The 15,414-nt window shown below is 36.3% G+C and overlaps 1 protein-coding gene and 1 pseudogene across 1 annotated transcript; both read left to right on the top strand.

Moving 5' to 3' along the window:
* Positions 1-1,687: 1,687 nt before the first annotated feature.
* Positions 1,688-11,547, top strand: LOC109237420. The gene is made up of 9 exons (XM_019403724.1): positions 1,688-1,813; positions 2,644-2,729; positions 7,091-7,197; positions 7,648-7,682; positions 7,759-7,844; positions 8,129-8,237; positions 8,456-8,469; positions 8,850-8,951; positions 10,856-11,547. Exons 1-9 carry the CDS (start codon positions 1,774-1,776, stop codon positions 10,976-10,978), a joined length of 702 nt encoding a protein of 233 aa, XP_019259269.1. The 5' UTR covers positions 1,688-1,773; the 3' UTR covers positions 10,979-11,547.
* Positions 11,548-12,992: 1,445 nt separating this feature from the next.
* LOC109237414 lies at positions 12,993-13,773 on the top strand (annotated as a pseudogene).
* The last annotated feature ends 1,641 nt before the right edge of the window (positions 13,774-15,414 follow it).

Genomic DNA, 15,414 nt, shown 5'->3' with positions numbered 1-15,414 from the left:
AGATTCTTTATGTAGCATTTAATTTTTAAAACGTAAAACACTAACCACAATTTAAGGGATTATTGAACCACATTAATTTTTCACAATATTCTCTCTCATCATTAATCTATACTTTTCATTTTCTTTGAATTTTTGCTTCGAATAGGTGCTCTAAAAAAAGTCCTATTTTTCATTATTCTCCCTTACACAATCTAAATCGATCCACATTCCATTACTATAACAATATTATTCAAAGTATTTTGATTGCAAATACGATTATACCAATATTATACTAAATACATTTCATAAAAAATAAATATAAAATATTAGCATACCATGTTATACCAAGAACAATTAAATAAATAGATTATACCACATATTTTAAGACAAAATATATAAAACTTATATACCTAAACACAATCAAATAAATAAAATATACCAAGTATTTTGATGGAAAGTGCAATTTTTTAAAATACCTGAACACAATTAAATAAACAAAATATACCATATATTTTTAGGTATAAAAATGATATGCACTTTATCTGCAACTTAATTAACATTTGCTTAGGCTAGGTATAATACTTGTATCGAATTTGAGTGTGAAAATAAAAAAATATATATAAAATAAAAAAAAAACATATATATAGAGGTTGCACAATTTATATACTGCACAATTTATTTAGAGGCTGATTTGGAAAAGAATATGGGGGAAAATTAACATGATTTATGGGCGGGAGGGAAATGATGTGTTAGCAATAAATATGATTAGGAGATGATGGCAAGAAATTTTAAGGAGATAAAATTGAAGTCCTAATTCTTTGGAGATATATTTGGGATGAAATTAAGACATTCTCAGACAATAAAGGATGCCAGTTTCTCTTAGGCTTCTACTAATGTAAATATTATACTGCCTCATTTGATATATATTTAATGATGCTAGGATTCTGTATATATTATTTTAAAATGTAATACTTATAAAAGTTCTTCTTATAAAAATAGTACATAAATCTTCATAGAAAATGCCCCAAAGGAAGTTAAATCAAAAAAAGAAAAGAGAAAGAAAAAAAGTTACCTGACTTGTAAAAGTGAGTAATCAAAACTCTTGCACTAACGTTTTCATTGAGCTCTTTTGTAGAGTCAATAAGGTAGCAAACATCTTTCTATATAAAATTAGTCTATGTTTGGTTGTTCTTTAAAAAGATTATAAATACCAAATTTTTTTTAAATTAAATATCACATTTTAGTTGATCTCAAAGTCAAATTTTGGAAGAAATCCTTAATATGTAATACAGTTCTATCCAACCAGAAATAATTAAAATTTGAATGGAGTTATGGAATTCCAAATTGTTTCGAGCTTAGTTGGTTGCCTTGTAACCTATTAAGTATAAATAGAATTGATTTACAGGAAGCTGCTTAGTTGATTACCTAATCTATCTTTGTACCCTATACAACATAGGATTCTTATTAATCCAAGGACTTAGTTTCTATCCTATATGACAGTTATATTCAATATTAAATTATTTTATGAAAGAAATATTTAACTTCAAGGGCAAAAAAGTCAGCTAAAATTTTAAAGATATTAATAATTTCTGCATAACTAAGTTCAATTCGAGATATGACACGTAAACACTTACACATCAGAATTCCAAGAATGTCCTTGGTCGGGCAGTACCAAACGAGTTTTCTTCTAGCAAAATTCCATGATATTAATGAAAAAAAGAAAGAAGAAAAAATCTGGACACAGATATCTTATCTTATTAGAAAAGCTCTGTGAAATTGTTTCTTTGGCGGTGAATGGAGCTCACCGCTGTTTGTTCGCGAAGCTTTGGACGAGGTACTCTTTACTCTCTCCTCCCTCTTTTCATAATTTAGTGTCTTCTTCACTCTCAGTGGGGTTTTCGGTTTGGTTAAGAATAGAATTTTATAAATTGGGGGATCGCTCTTCTGCGAGACGTGTTGTTTCCTGAATTGGTTTATACTTTTGTCAGTATCTTGTAAAATAGTTGCCTTATTATTTTCATTTTACACTTTATTGATGGAAATTTGGAGGTATGATAAAAGTTCATCATTGTATGAAAACAGTTAGTCCCAATAGCTGATTTTATACTGAGTGACATCTAGAGAAGAAATCACGGCTAGTGTGAGTTATGCTATATTACAATAGTTATTCGCTGATACCTTCTTCTCGGTTCCTTCTTCCATAACCAGAGCTCAGAGAAGGAAGAGATAAGAGGGCCCTATGTTAACATGGAAATTTACATGTTTGTATCATTAGTTTAATTAGAAAAATGGGTTTTGACTTGGATAAGTCCGCAAAAATGTGAATGCTAAGCTTGTTAATTAAAAATTAAGAACAATAGTGTCTAGAACAAAGACAGACGGGGAAGTCTAAATGTGTCAAACTCCAAACTACCTGCAGTTAATTACGCTCCGAAGTTTAATTGCATTGGAATGCATTTGGACTCTACTATGGGTTTCTGCTGCAAAATGTAATTTTATGTATGGATTGAAGAAGGGGTTGAAGTTCCTACTTGTCTCATTGAAAAAATGCACAATTTCTGTTGAAACACTCCTATTGTGGAAGATCATCTTGTCTAATCTTGTTGTCACATAGCTGTGTTATTTGTTTTTTTTTCAAAATGGACTGCTCTTTCTCTTAAACAGATGGGCATGCTGGCTTGCCTTCTGATCATATTGGAGTTCGTGCAAAAGTGATCTATGCTGCTGCTCCCGCAGTGGGTCATGATCAGGTAAAGTAAATCTACTTACTATATGCATTATGAAGCTAGCTTTGGGGTTCCAAGGAATCATTTACTTTATAGCATCTTTTCTTAAAGCTGTCGTGGACCCAGCTCATGCCGAACAACCTTTTATATTGCTTACCCACCAAAAGAGTTAAACTAAAGTTATTTAAGCTGTTAAAGTCTTGATTAATTGCCAACCTTGCCACCGCATATGGCTTGTGGAGCAAGGAACCTGGACTTCTATATTTAGTCTGTTATGCTTAGCAATTCTACACTTAATTATGTGCACGTGTGGGAAGCAGATAAGTGAGAACAATAGAGGCGTAGAGTGTAGTTGTTGACTTCAAAATGGCTACTTATTCTTCCAATTGTAAAGAAAATGTATGCACACGTCTACTACAAAGTCTGTCATTATTCCAACCTACTTTTGTTAGAAGCAGAAGTAATGGCCTTACTCTGGATGATAGTTTGGGGAGTGACGATTAATACTCTATGTTGCCTTTGTCAAGCTGCCAGAGAATCAAATGAACACTTTTTTTTTTGAGTGCGCTCATACTAAAAACGCTGTGACTTGAGTATTATAACATCTGTTTCTCTCTAAAAGCAGTGGAACCTGGCCAAGAGAGCTCTGATGAAATTCACAAACATTTAGCTTCCATCAATGAGAAGTAAAAACTTAGCTGTTTTCACGTTACATTTATTTTCACTCAGACAATGGGGCCAATCTTGAGCAACTCTGATGAAATTCACAAGTATTTCAAGTTAGAGTACATGTATATGTATAAGTTTTCTCACTCATAAGATTTTGATTCATCGGCACGGGCAGCAATCTTCCCACATCAATTGCAATATCCTCTTCATCAGAATCATCAGCCACTAAAAATAAAGAGTAAGAAAAAAGTTGACATAATACATATCAATAAGAATAAATTTTACCTCCATGTCCATAGAGCCAATCTTGAGCACACAACTTAGCTTCTGCAGTTTTTGGTAAGACTGAACTTTGATAGTTCAATTACTCGTCCTCCAATGCTGAACATTGGTTCAGACACAACAATACTAATAGGTATACTTAAAATATCTCGAGCCATCAGTGACAACTCAGGGTATCTAACGTACTATTAGATGTTGGGGATCTCATGTACTCCTTAAGAAATCAATGCAAATTATCTTCAATAACCTTCGTCTTTTCATTACAAGTTAAAGAATCAAGCTTTGAAAACAAAATTTCACAAACTCTAACTTGTACTGAGGATCGAGAACAACTGCCAATGATAAAACGGAGTATACTCTTGCCAGTAGTTTGAACATTTCTCTTCCATTTTCCCTGCCATGTTGATATCAGGATGTTCACTATTTTTCTCTTCCTTTATCAACAAATGGATGTTTCACACTTTACGAAAAAACAAGTTAGCTGTCGGATATTCGCTTCCCGAAAACAAAGTAGTGATTTCATCAAAAGGCTTTAGGAATTTGGCAATTGTTTCTGCCTTATCCCAATCCATTTCTGAAGGACAATATTTCAAATCTGCACCAACTGGTTTGAAGTCAAAAAAAGCCCGACGATATGGAATAACACTCTCAAGCTTAAGAAAAGTATAGTTCCATCTCGTCGGCACATCTTGACGCACTTTCTCAATCAACTTCAATCCAAGATTTTTGATACAGTCTACAACCTTTATATCCTTTACTCAAAACCTTTCACTTATTTAATACTCTCTTTTATGTTAAAGATTGCAACATCTATTGACTTTAGACTTGCTTTAACAATCAGATTTAAAATGTGATTTGCACAACGAATATGGACAAAGTTCCCCTTACACACAAAGAATCCATCGAGTTCATGTACTTTTTGAAACTATCCACAATTTTCTCATTATAAGTTGCACTATCTAAGGTTATCGTCCATTCCTATTTTCCTTGGCGATGGACGCATTAACGAGGCACATTCAAGGTGAGGTGTCATGGTGTATGTTATTTGCTGATGACATTAGTTTTAATTGATGAGATGCTGGGTGGTGTTAACGAGAGACTGGAGGTTTGGAGGCAGGCCCTAAAGTCTAAGGGTTTCAAGTTGAGCAGGACCAAGACGGAATACTTGGAGTGCAAGTTCAGCAACGGTACCCAGGAAGGGGATATGGAGGTGAGGCTTGATACGCAAGTCATCCCCAAGAGAGGTAGTTTCAAGTATCTTGGATCTATAATACAAGGTAACAAGGAGATTGATGAAGATGTCACGCATCGTATCGGAGCAGGATGGATGAAGTGGAGGCTCGCTTTCGATGTCTTGTGTGATAAGAATGTGCTGCTGAAACTTAAAGGTAAGTTCTACAAGGTTGTAGAGAGACCGACTATGTTGTATGGAACAAAGTGTTGGCCGCTCAAGAACTCTCATACATACAAGGTAAAAGTAGCTGAGATGAGGATGTTGAGGTGGATGTGTGGGCATACGCGGTTGGATAAGATTATGAATGAAGTTATTCGGGAAAAAGTGGGAGTGGCCCTTGTGGAGGATAAGATGCGGGAGGCGAGGTTGAGATGGTTCGGGCATATTAAGAGGAGAAGTATAGAAGCCCCAGTTAGAAGTTGCGAGCGGTTAGCCTCAACGGGTAGCAGGAGGGGTAGAGGTAGGCCTAAGAAGTCTTGGGGAGAGGTTATTAGGCGGGAGAGGATGAGCTGGAGCTGACTAAGGACATGGCCCTAGACAGGAGGGTGTGGAGCTCAAAGATTAGGGTAGAAGTTCATAGGTAGTCCTCTTTGTCTTACTCAGTTCGCTAGCATTAGTGTTAGTATGATATTTTTTATCCATAGATGACTATTACCACCTAGAGTTTGACTGCATTCTTGGATTCAATCTTATTTCATCTTGCTGTTATTCCTACTTGTTGCAATTACCTTTTCTTTTTCAGTCATTCTCTAGTTGAGGGTCTATCAGAAATAACCTCTCTGCACTTCCAGGGGTAGGGGTAAGGCTGCGTACATCTTATCCTCCCCAGACCTCACTTGTGGGATACTACTGGGTTTGTTGTTGTTGATTCCCCACTCCTTCAAGAAATTAATCAATATCAGTCCAAGAATTTGGCCAGTATGTGAAGGAGGCACATGCGGAATATTGTAAAATCCAATTTGAGTCGACAAAATGAGCCGTTAGATAAAAATAACCATTTAAGGTAATTGATGTCCACAAGTCAGTAGTCAAGCATATTCATCGTGAACTACTCCTTTTTGCTTCTAATATAATTTTAAAACATCAACCTTTGAAAAACTGTGTTCCATCGTGACAGTGGGATTCAAAAAACTGTGTATTCCTCTTATCTCTTCATATTCCACAAATCTTAAAGGTAAGTTATGCCTTACTGCAACTTTGGCAATCAATTCACGGATCATTTCACTATTCACAGCTGGATAACAACATGATTATGACACATTGCTATGACGCTTAGCTCGGTGGCGCTTTAAATTCGAAGTTCCACCAATTGAATCAGCCAAATATACCCGACCACAATCTTTACACTTTGCCCTCAATCTATTATCCGGATTAATGTCAAGTGGTAACTTCAGAAAAATATTCCATACTACAGAAGTCTTCCTGCATGCACTTGGCAAGCTTATTTCAGTAGATTTTTCGACTTCATCTATATGCTCCGTTAACTATTTAAAAAAAGTAAATCAGCTCTTTGACAGCTTAGAGCAAAGCATATAGCTAGATATAAGAGCAAATATTATCTGTAAATACTTTGAGTTTTGAGCTCATAGAAACCCTAAATAAGAAATAAAGAGTAGATTCAAACACTCAATTCACGAATGATAACAAAATCCACAAAAAAAATTAAATCAGCACTTTGAAAGAAAAAGAATCAAAGAGAAAGATTAAAGGAGAAGGAGAATGGAGTGGAAGAGCGAAAAATAGTAGTCTAACCTTGTGGCGTTTGAGAAATTGAGGAGGAAGGAGTGGGAGAGTGAAAGAGAGTAGTCTGTCTCACCTTGGTCGTTTGAGAAATCGATAGATAAAGAGCGTGTGTTTTGTTTATCTGACCCATTGGGTTGGGCTATGTGTTAACCTGTTGGGTTACACTCTTTTTTACACATTTGGGCCCCATATTTCGGCGGGTCATTATGGGTCCAACCCATTTTGATCCATTGACTTTTTTATTACTGATCAAACCCGTTCAACCTTGGGCGGGTTACAATTTTTTGGGTCAAAATTGCCACCCCTATGTGCACCCAGTGTTTCCAGCTTCTTCTTATATTTGATTGATGTTTCCCTTCTTAGCTATGTCATGTTTTTGGTGCCTGTTTTCCTACTCAATATCTGCCTATTCTGCAATCACTTCTGCAATCACTGAGAAATATGTTTTATAGTGCAGGTTGTGCCTCTAATGCATCATGTTCATTTCTTGCTTTCAAGCAAATTGTTTGGAAGAGAATGTGTTCCTCTTTGGACCAGACGTGGTTTGGGACGACTTCCTGAAAGGTATTTAAGTGATTGGTAATATTTTTCGTTTTGCATGCTTCCACTGATGTAAAGATAAATGTGTTTCATAGTTTCTTAGTATGTCGTGTGACTTCCATGGTTATTGCATGGTTAATGGTACAAGGGAAGCTGCAGCAGTTCAAGAAAAAATTTATTTTTCTCGAAAATTGATTGTGCTATATCTTAGTGCACCTTCCCCAGAATGGAATTCTAACTTTTATTCCAAGTTACACTATGCCCTCCTATACTATGACTTGGTCATGCAAAGCGGCACTTACTATAGACACCTCCAATTAGTTTCGATGGTCTTACACTTCTTCACGACCATAGCAGCCAGATAAGAACCAAGTAATCAAGTAAAATAACAGTATAAGAAAACATACACTCTTTATAAGGGTGTAATCATATTGCTTGCTTGCTTTGCTCACCCATGCTTCCCTCTTTCTGCAGGGCAAGAGCTGGACGCTGCTATGCTGTATCATTAGGTGCAAATGCAAGTCAACTCCCTTCAAAGATTCTGACAGTGCCATGGCTAACTTTTTCTCCTTCTTTCTTAATTAGGAATTGGAGATGCTGCAGTTTCTACTTCTGAATTTGAAGATTTTTCTGTTACCACGAGCGGTGTCAATGGTTCTAACGAATTGAAGGTGAGAATTTAAGTTCATGGAAAAGTTGTTAATTTGATTACTTGGTCTATTCATCCATGATATGTATAGAGACAATAGTCTGTGCAGAAGAAAGCTTGTAAAGGTTTGTCTATAATTTGAAAGTGTCCTCTGATTAGAATTATTTTAACGCAAACGACACTATTCATAAGGAATTTGTTTTACCTCAGTAAGGCAACCATAAAGGGAAACCATGAAGGGAAGGTGTAAATCATCCTTACTACGATCTTAAGCTTTTTAACACTTGGACTTATGGTTCTTTGCAGATAAGTGTTAATGTCTCGGGTGCCAAAACTGAAGAGATCTTTGGCAAGGTGTTTTCAAGAATGGTTGAAGATGCTCAACCTATTCCAGGGTTTCGAAGAGTAAAAGGAGGTGATGCATTGAATAAATTTCTATATAAGTTACATTAATCTCAAAAGCCATCAAGCAGTGGTAGATTCTCTTCCCTGATATTTTGGTTACTTAAAGATACTTCTAATTGGCTTCCTTTGTTCCCTTTTTATGTCTGCATTTTTTAAAACTGGTGACCTACTAACTGATTTTTTGCATTGCTCATCTGCATCTCGTTTGAACAACTTGGAATCTGTCAGGAAAAACTCCCAATGTAAGTTTCCTTAGTCCTTTATCTGTTTTGCTGTTGTTCTACATTTATGAATAACATCGATGGAAAAATATATTAAGCATGACCCCAGGACTTGATCTGATAGGAGTTTGAACAGAAATTCATTGTCCATTTTCTCTCCATTTTCCCGAGTTTCGAAGTCCGCAGTCGTTCCTAACGGTCGGCCCCAGACAGATTTCTCGGTCTTCAAAAAAAAAAAAGAATTCTTATAGTACAATTTTTTTTGTCAGTTGTAATTTTTTTTGCGGAGAAAAAGAAAAAGATACTGAGTGGGGACTACTGTATCTGGCTTGTCTTATGAATCGATTATGGTTCTCTGGCCAGACGTACTATATTTATGCGTATTTTCCATGTCTTGACAGATACCAAGAGATATTCTTATTGAGATTCTTGGATACTCAAAAGTTTACAAGCAAGTTATCAAGAAAATAATCAACTCTACCATCAGCGAATATGTAGAAAAGGTAGACCCCCCCTCCCCCCTCCCCCTCCCTATGCATCTCAGTCATTTTGTCTCTTCATATTCACACCCTTCTTTCATATCTCAAAGACTTGGATAGATACAGAATTATCAAATGCTATGGGTGCATTTAACCATGTTATGGTGGTTACAATAAGTTATCTCCCCTGTTGACAGATAAATTAATACTTAGCTTCAACTTTTGAATTCTAAACATAGTTGATTCTTTACCGTTTCTAGCTTCTAAATAACATGTCAAATATTTGAATGACCACGTCAGACTTATTTAACTATTGCAGTCCTCTCAAGATTTTTACAGCGCACCTCAAAATATTATTCAAAAGGTTCTTCAAGGGAATGGCTAGAAGTATATTTAGACTTCTAAACATTTTAAAATATTTTTTGATTCTCATTTCTTGAATTTACAGAACTGTATGAGAAATTTACTACTGGAGTCAGTTCTCAAGGCATTTGCTAATTTTGTTCCATCTCACCTTTTCTGAGTTTAGAACATCTAGAAAGTTCTTGTTAAGTATTTGTGATTTTTTACGGGTTCCATCATGATTAGAGTTATTTCTCAATCATGAGTAAATATCTATGTTCATATGCAAATAGTTATTGAGAGCTTCTAAAAGGGATACCTTGATAGTAAAGGAAATGCTTTCTGTTGCAGCTACAAACTAATGTGATTAACCTACCTCTTTTATCAACTTGATGCACAAATAACTTTTCGGTCGATCCGCATTTACTTGTTTAATATTGAAAGAATGTGAATTATGCAAACCATGAGTTAGGAGAAAATGTGAATTATGCAAACCATGAGTTAGGAGAAATGAAATCCCATTTTGACGACTTGTCGGAACCGACGCATCAACTGAAACTTCAATGCCTCAGCAGCTTATTTTTTTCGTTAAAAGGGAAGAACTTGTACAATTCATTGACTTTTTTTATTCGCAGAGATTTTATTGCTGTAGCCTGTAGATCCCTGCAGATTCTATTGCACCGTTTATTCTCTTGCATGTGACCTTTTTGCTTATCTGTATAGTTTGTCCTTGCACCCGAAGCACTGGAGTGATCCTTCCTTCCCAAAAAAAGTCAATTAGTTTGGGCTGGCATAGGCATAAAAGATTTGATTAAATGAATGCCACCTTGGCAGTTTTCAAACAAATCCAATGTTGGGCCAAGCTTGCCAGATAAATCAAAAACTTTTCATTCAACTTATTCTTTCAATTGAAATTGAGATTTTTGCCTATCTTATTTTATTTTGAGATCCGCCCCCCGGCTGGGAGGCATCTACCTCATCCCGATCACAGGTGCCTCCTGTTTTATTATCAATACAAATCCTTTTACTGATCTAAAAATGACTTAACAAGAAATCAAGGAACAATTTACTATCCTTTTAATGATCCAGTATAGGCGGTTAATGCTCCCCTCACCCCTCCGTACACACACAAGAGAGTGAAGGGAAACAGTAATAAGAAGAGGGGTTGGGGGAAGAGAAGACCCAGGCCTAATAAACATTAATATGCATGTGGTGGAAGAAACCCAATTTTGTTATGGCCCTCGCTGTAGCTCCTAGCTGAGTTATAGAGGTCAAAGTGGACTCTATTTGAAGTTCAGAAAACAGTAGTAGGTATTTATTATTTCAGGGGATGGGATTAAGACTTGGGGGAGAAGAGGAGAGGTTGGGATTTATCAGGAATTAGGCTGAAAGGCAAACAGGATACATCATTCATCATGTTCATTTTCTTTGCTGAGTCAAACTATATGTATGAAGTTTCTTCTGATTGTCCCACTCTCTTTGCTTTCAACATGTTGCCTGAATGTGTAGTTATCTGAAAAAGAGGCAAAAGTTTGTTTCTTGAATGTGAATTGCTTTGCCTTTATGCTTTTGCAAACCAATTGCAGGATGGTCTAACAGTTTTGAAAGATTTACTAATTGAGCAAAGTTTTGAAGATCTTGAAGCAATATTTGAACCTGGTGAGCCATTCACATTCAGTGCAATTGTTCAGCGTCGAGATCCTAAGTAAACTGATTATACATTCACCATTCTCTGGAACAAATAGCAGTGGCTTTCAGATTATAGACTGTTGCAGAAAAAGTTTGTGGAAGGTTTTCTTCTCTCCTTTCTTTTTTCAAGAAAAGTGTAGGTGGAAGGAAAGAACAAGGATTTTTCTGATAATGGATTTGAAATGGAATTTTTATTGTATATGAATGAGGATTCGATTTAAATTTGTAGTTAGAGTGAATTGCCAACACATGAAAAAGCAGCATGTGAAAGCACTCAATAGCGTGGCCTAGTGGTCAATGAAGTGGGTGTAAATTTTGGTGACAGAGAAAAAATGCTAGGTAATTTCTTCCTATCCGTCTAAGACTTAGGTGGGGAGTTATTCGGTACGGGTGACAAGTATCCGATGGAATAGTTGAAGTGTGTGCATTGGTTTGGCCACTACCTACATCTGCAATTCAAATTGGAGCCTTTGCAAGTTATACTTTCATGTAATTAAAGTTGAAAGAATAAAATAGAAAGTTTGTATATTTGCCGTTGGATTATCATGATCAAAGGCATATCAGTCTAATCCACTGAATTGTTCAAATTCGGGTAACCTCTTCTAACATCCAAAAAATTATATTCGTTGTTTCCATAAGGGATTGGTCTTTAAATATTGTTGCCTTTTTGACTTTGTTGCAAAAATAGGCTTCTTCTTCACCAAGAACAGAACACCATAGTTCTTCAATATTGGAAGTTTGAAATTATTGTTTGAGGTTGAAAACTTTAAGTTAATGATTGATTATTGTTAAATTGTTCGAATATTGATAATCTGTCTTGAATTTTTACTTCAAACATTGATATAGTAATTTATTTTTGAAAATATCAAAAACTCTGTTGTGGTCCTTAGAAAGTGTTAAGAAGATAAAGTAGGTCTTCTTGATTTGGTGTTATTGGCTAAATTAGTGATTGGGGATCGCTTGTATTGATATTTAGAGGTTTTGTTTCAAATTTGAGATCATTTGGAGCAGATTTGGGATAATTTGATTGAAATTTGAATTGCAATTTCGTAGAGAACTTTGTTAAACAATACGAAAATTATGTCATCGGGTGGACTTGGATGAATTTAAGAGATTGGTCAACTGCAGATAGCATAGACTCATGTCAATCTGGTAGAGTTTGGTGAAGAATTGAAGAAGTACAAAATTATGTCAATTGGGTAGAGTTTTTGAACAATCAAACGAATAAGTTGAATGCATAAATTCTATCAATCACGTAGAATTTGTGAAAATTAACAATTTAAGTAGAGTAAATATAGCATAAATTCTATCAATTTGATAAAAAATCCATAACAAGTAATAAATGTTTGTGGGCTAGGGGTGATTTTCTAGATTCATTTAAAAACAAAGACAATATCTAAAGACCAGCTGCTTAGTGCCACTTTTGTCCATCACCCTTTAACATCGTCCTTCAGAGCAATTTATATAAGGCATTATGAGATTATTTTTTCTCTCAAGAAAGGAAAACCTAATAAAAACTGTAAAAAGTAAAGCTAAAAGATGTCATGACCCAAAATCCCAATCGCGGGATATGATGACGCCTAACACCGCTTGCTAGACAAGTCAATACATAATAGAAAATACGAGAGAAATGAAACTGCCAATCAACAATAAAATGATAACATAGTGAAATATAATTTAGAAGTATACATGATAAGTCTATGGTCAACTCTAACGTTCAACCATCCCAAGATGTGGAGTCACAAGTACATGAGCTACTAGAGTTTAGTAAATACCCCGTCTTGAAAGAAATACAATACTTTCTGGAAAGTAAAAACAATACAATAAAATGGAAGATGGCTCTAAGGCATGCGAACGGTATGCAACTCTACATTGAGTCGTCTATCTGGTATCCGCTAAGCACCTCTCGGGACTCAGCTGGTACCAATACCCGAATCTGAACAAGAAGTACAGAAGTAAAGTATGAGTACAACCGACCCAATGTGTCCCCGACGAGGTATTGACGAGGCTAAGACAAGACACCTATAAATAATTTGTGCAGTTAAATATCAAGAAATAACAAGATGGCAAGTAAAGCATCTTACATTCTCCTGTAGTACAACAATCAGTTCCGGAGATGAACTCGATAATTTTGCGTGCTTGAAAAATCTCGACTCTTTCCTACATGCAATGCCCAATCTTGAGCAGATCCATGCACTTATCAAGCACTATGGACCAACAGTGTATCTCCATCTCCATCCCGATGTTATTTATTTGCCCTCCTCAGTTCCGTGGTTCTTCATTAATGGAGCTCTCCTCTACAAAGTGGGAGGAATAGCGGTATAGCCATCAACTCTAAAGGCTCAAACTTGCCTGCAGGTGGAGAAAACGCCGGTGAATATTGGCTGATTTTCCAAATAAGGATGATGCCAATCGAACCAATGTCAAATGTGGGAACATGCAGAGTGCAGAGCTCTCATGTTAAACCAGCTGTAGGAGGAACCTTCACGGATATTGCAATATGGATATTCTGCTCTTTCGATGGACCGACTTCCCTCAAGATTGGGTTGTTGAGTTTTGCTTTGAATAAAGTAGGAGAGCATGCTGGTGATTGGGAGCCTAAGTAATATGATATTTATAATCCATCGACAGGATGGGTTTCATTTGGTTCTCTTTGGGATGATAAATGACCTACTTAACTCACTGGTTAGAGTACTGCTTTCATACAGCGGGAGTCATTGGTTCAAATCCAATAGTAGGTAAAACTTATTAGATACCAGAGTCAATGGTATCTAATAAGGTTTACGATCCACCCTTAGTGATATTGATTTTTTGATTTTGTATCTTTTCTATTTCATTTTTGAATTTGAATTTTGCGGCGAAGCCACATGGTCACGACCACCCTTAAAAAGTTGCCCTGTGATTTCTCGGAGCATAGTAGTGTGAATGGCTAGACGCCTGCAACTTGGAGTTCATCGAGGGAAACAAGTCAGTTGTATATGCATCAAAAAATGGCCACGTGAGTTTCCCACATCCCGGTTGTTATATTCATTGAGTTATTTCCAACTGAACTATATGGTGAAGTAGGGCCAACAGGACCAAAGGAAAATGACAATTGGTTGGGAGATGAAAGATGGTAGTGGTTAGGCAATGTGTTTGGAATCCTATTACTGAATTGGTCCAATCTCCACCATTTCTTGCATATATTGGATGTGAGAAAGCTGCTAATAGCTATACTACAGCAAGGAATTCAATTGAAAAATCTTTCTTTGGCAGCTCTCTCAAATATCTTAAAGTATGGTTCATATTGATAGATTGTCCAATTCTATGTAAAGTGTAACAGCGACCATACATTCGCATGATTAGTGTCGTTTTCACAGTAGTCAATTTAAAGACCTACAAACTAATTAAGATCCATCCTTAAGTTAAATCAGCACCCTAAAGGTTGTATAGAATATAAAACATGCACAATTAAATAGACATGCTCTGTTCTGGATATACTTAAAGAAGCCAGCAGTAATCTTGAACAAAATGATATAGGCATCACATCCTGTAATTGCATAAACTGTTAAGGGAAAAGAGGGGTTTTCTTCTTCTTTGCAAAACGAAAAGCACTACAACCAAAAGAGACATTTCTCCTCTATGTAGTCTGTTTAGTATCGAGATTTACAGAAGGATTGACAAAATGTAAGCTAGGGTTCATAGATTTGAGAGAATGTTCGAGAAAAATATTTTCTATATCCGAGAAGTGTCAATCTGCACAACAAATGAGACCTGACTCGGTGGACCAACTAATTCAAACTAATGGACTCAATACAAACGTGGGCCTAGGTTACAAGAAAGGCCCAAATAGTCAACCTTTATCTAATGTACGAACAACCCCCCTCAAGTTGGAGGGTAATAAAACCCTCAACTTGCGAAGATGAAAATGATGAGCAGGCCCAAGAAATGCCTTGGTAAGTATATGAGCAACCTGAGCATCACTAAAGACATGGCCCAAGCTGATATGCCCATCACCAATTTTACCTCTGACGAAATGACAGTCCAGCATTATATGCTTACTCCGCTCATGAAATACTGGGTTGCGTGCAATGTGCAAGGCTACCTGGTTGTCACAATACAAAGGGAAGGAAGAAGAAGAAGGAAGACCAAAATCAGACAACAGCCTTGAAAGCCAAGTGACCTTAGCTGCAGCTTTACTCAAGGCCCTGTACTCAGCTTCAGCAGAGGAAAGAGAGACCACAGGCTGTTTCTTGGATTTCCAGCTCACTAAACAATCACCAAGGAAAACACAGAAACCAGTCACAGATCTTCGACTATCATCACAAGAAGCCCAATCATATCACAATAGACCTTCAATGAAAGATCGGGTGAATTACTGAAGAAAAGACCAAACTCAGAAGTGCCCTTCAAATACCTCAATAGGTGTAAAGCAGCCTGCACATGGGGAACACAAGGAGCCTGTAAAAACTGGCTA

This window comes from Nicotiana attenuata, unplaced genomic scaffold (assembly GCF_001879085.1).
Source record: "Nicotiana attenuata strain UT unplaced genomic scaffold, NIATTr2, whole genome shotgun sequence".
Lineage (NCBI taxonomy): Eukaryota > Viridiplantae > Streptophyta > Magnoliopsida > Solanales > Solanaceae > Nicotiana > Nicotiana attenuata.
This window is presented reverse-complemented; position numbering and strand designations above follow the sequence as displayed.

Excerpts from the sequence above, each read along its gene's own strand:
- LOC109237420 (XM_019403724.1), top strand. The coding sequence starts at position 1,774 with ATGGAGCTCACCGCTGTTTGTTCGCGAAGCTTTGGACGAG. Across the intron at positions 7,198-7,647 it reads TTGGGACGACTTCCTGAAAG|GGCAAGAGCTGGACGCTGCT; the intron begins GTATTTAAGTGA and ends CTCTTTCTGCAG. Across the intron at positions 7,683-7,758 it reads CTGCTATGCTGTATCATTAG|GAATTGGAGATGCTGCAGTT; the intron begins GTGCAAATGCAA and ends TTTCTTAATTAG.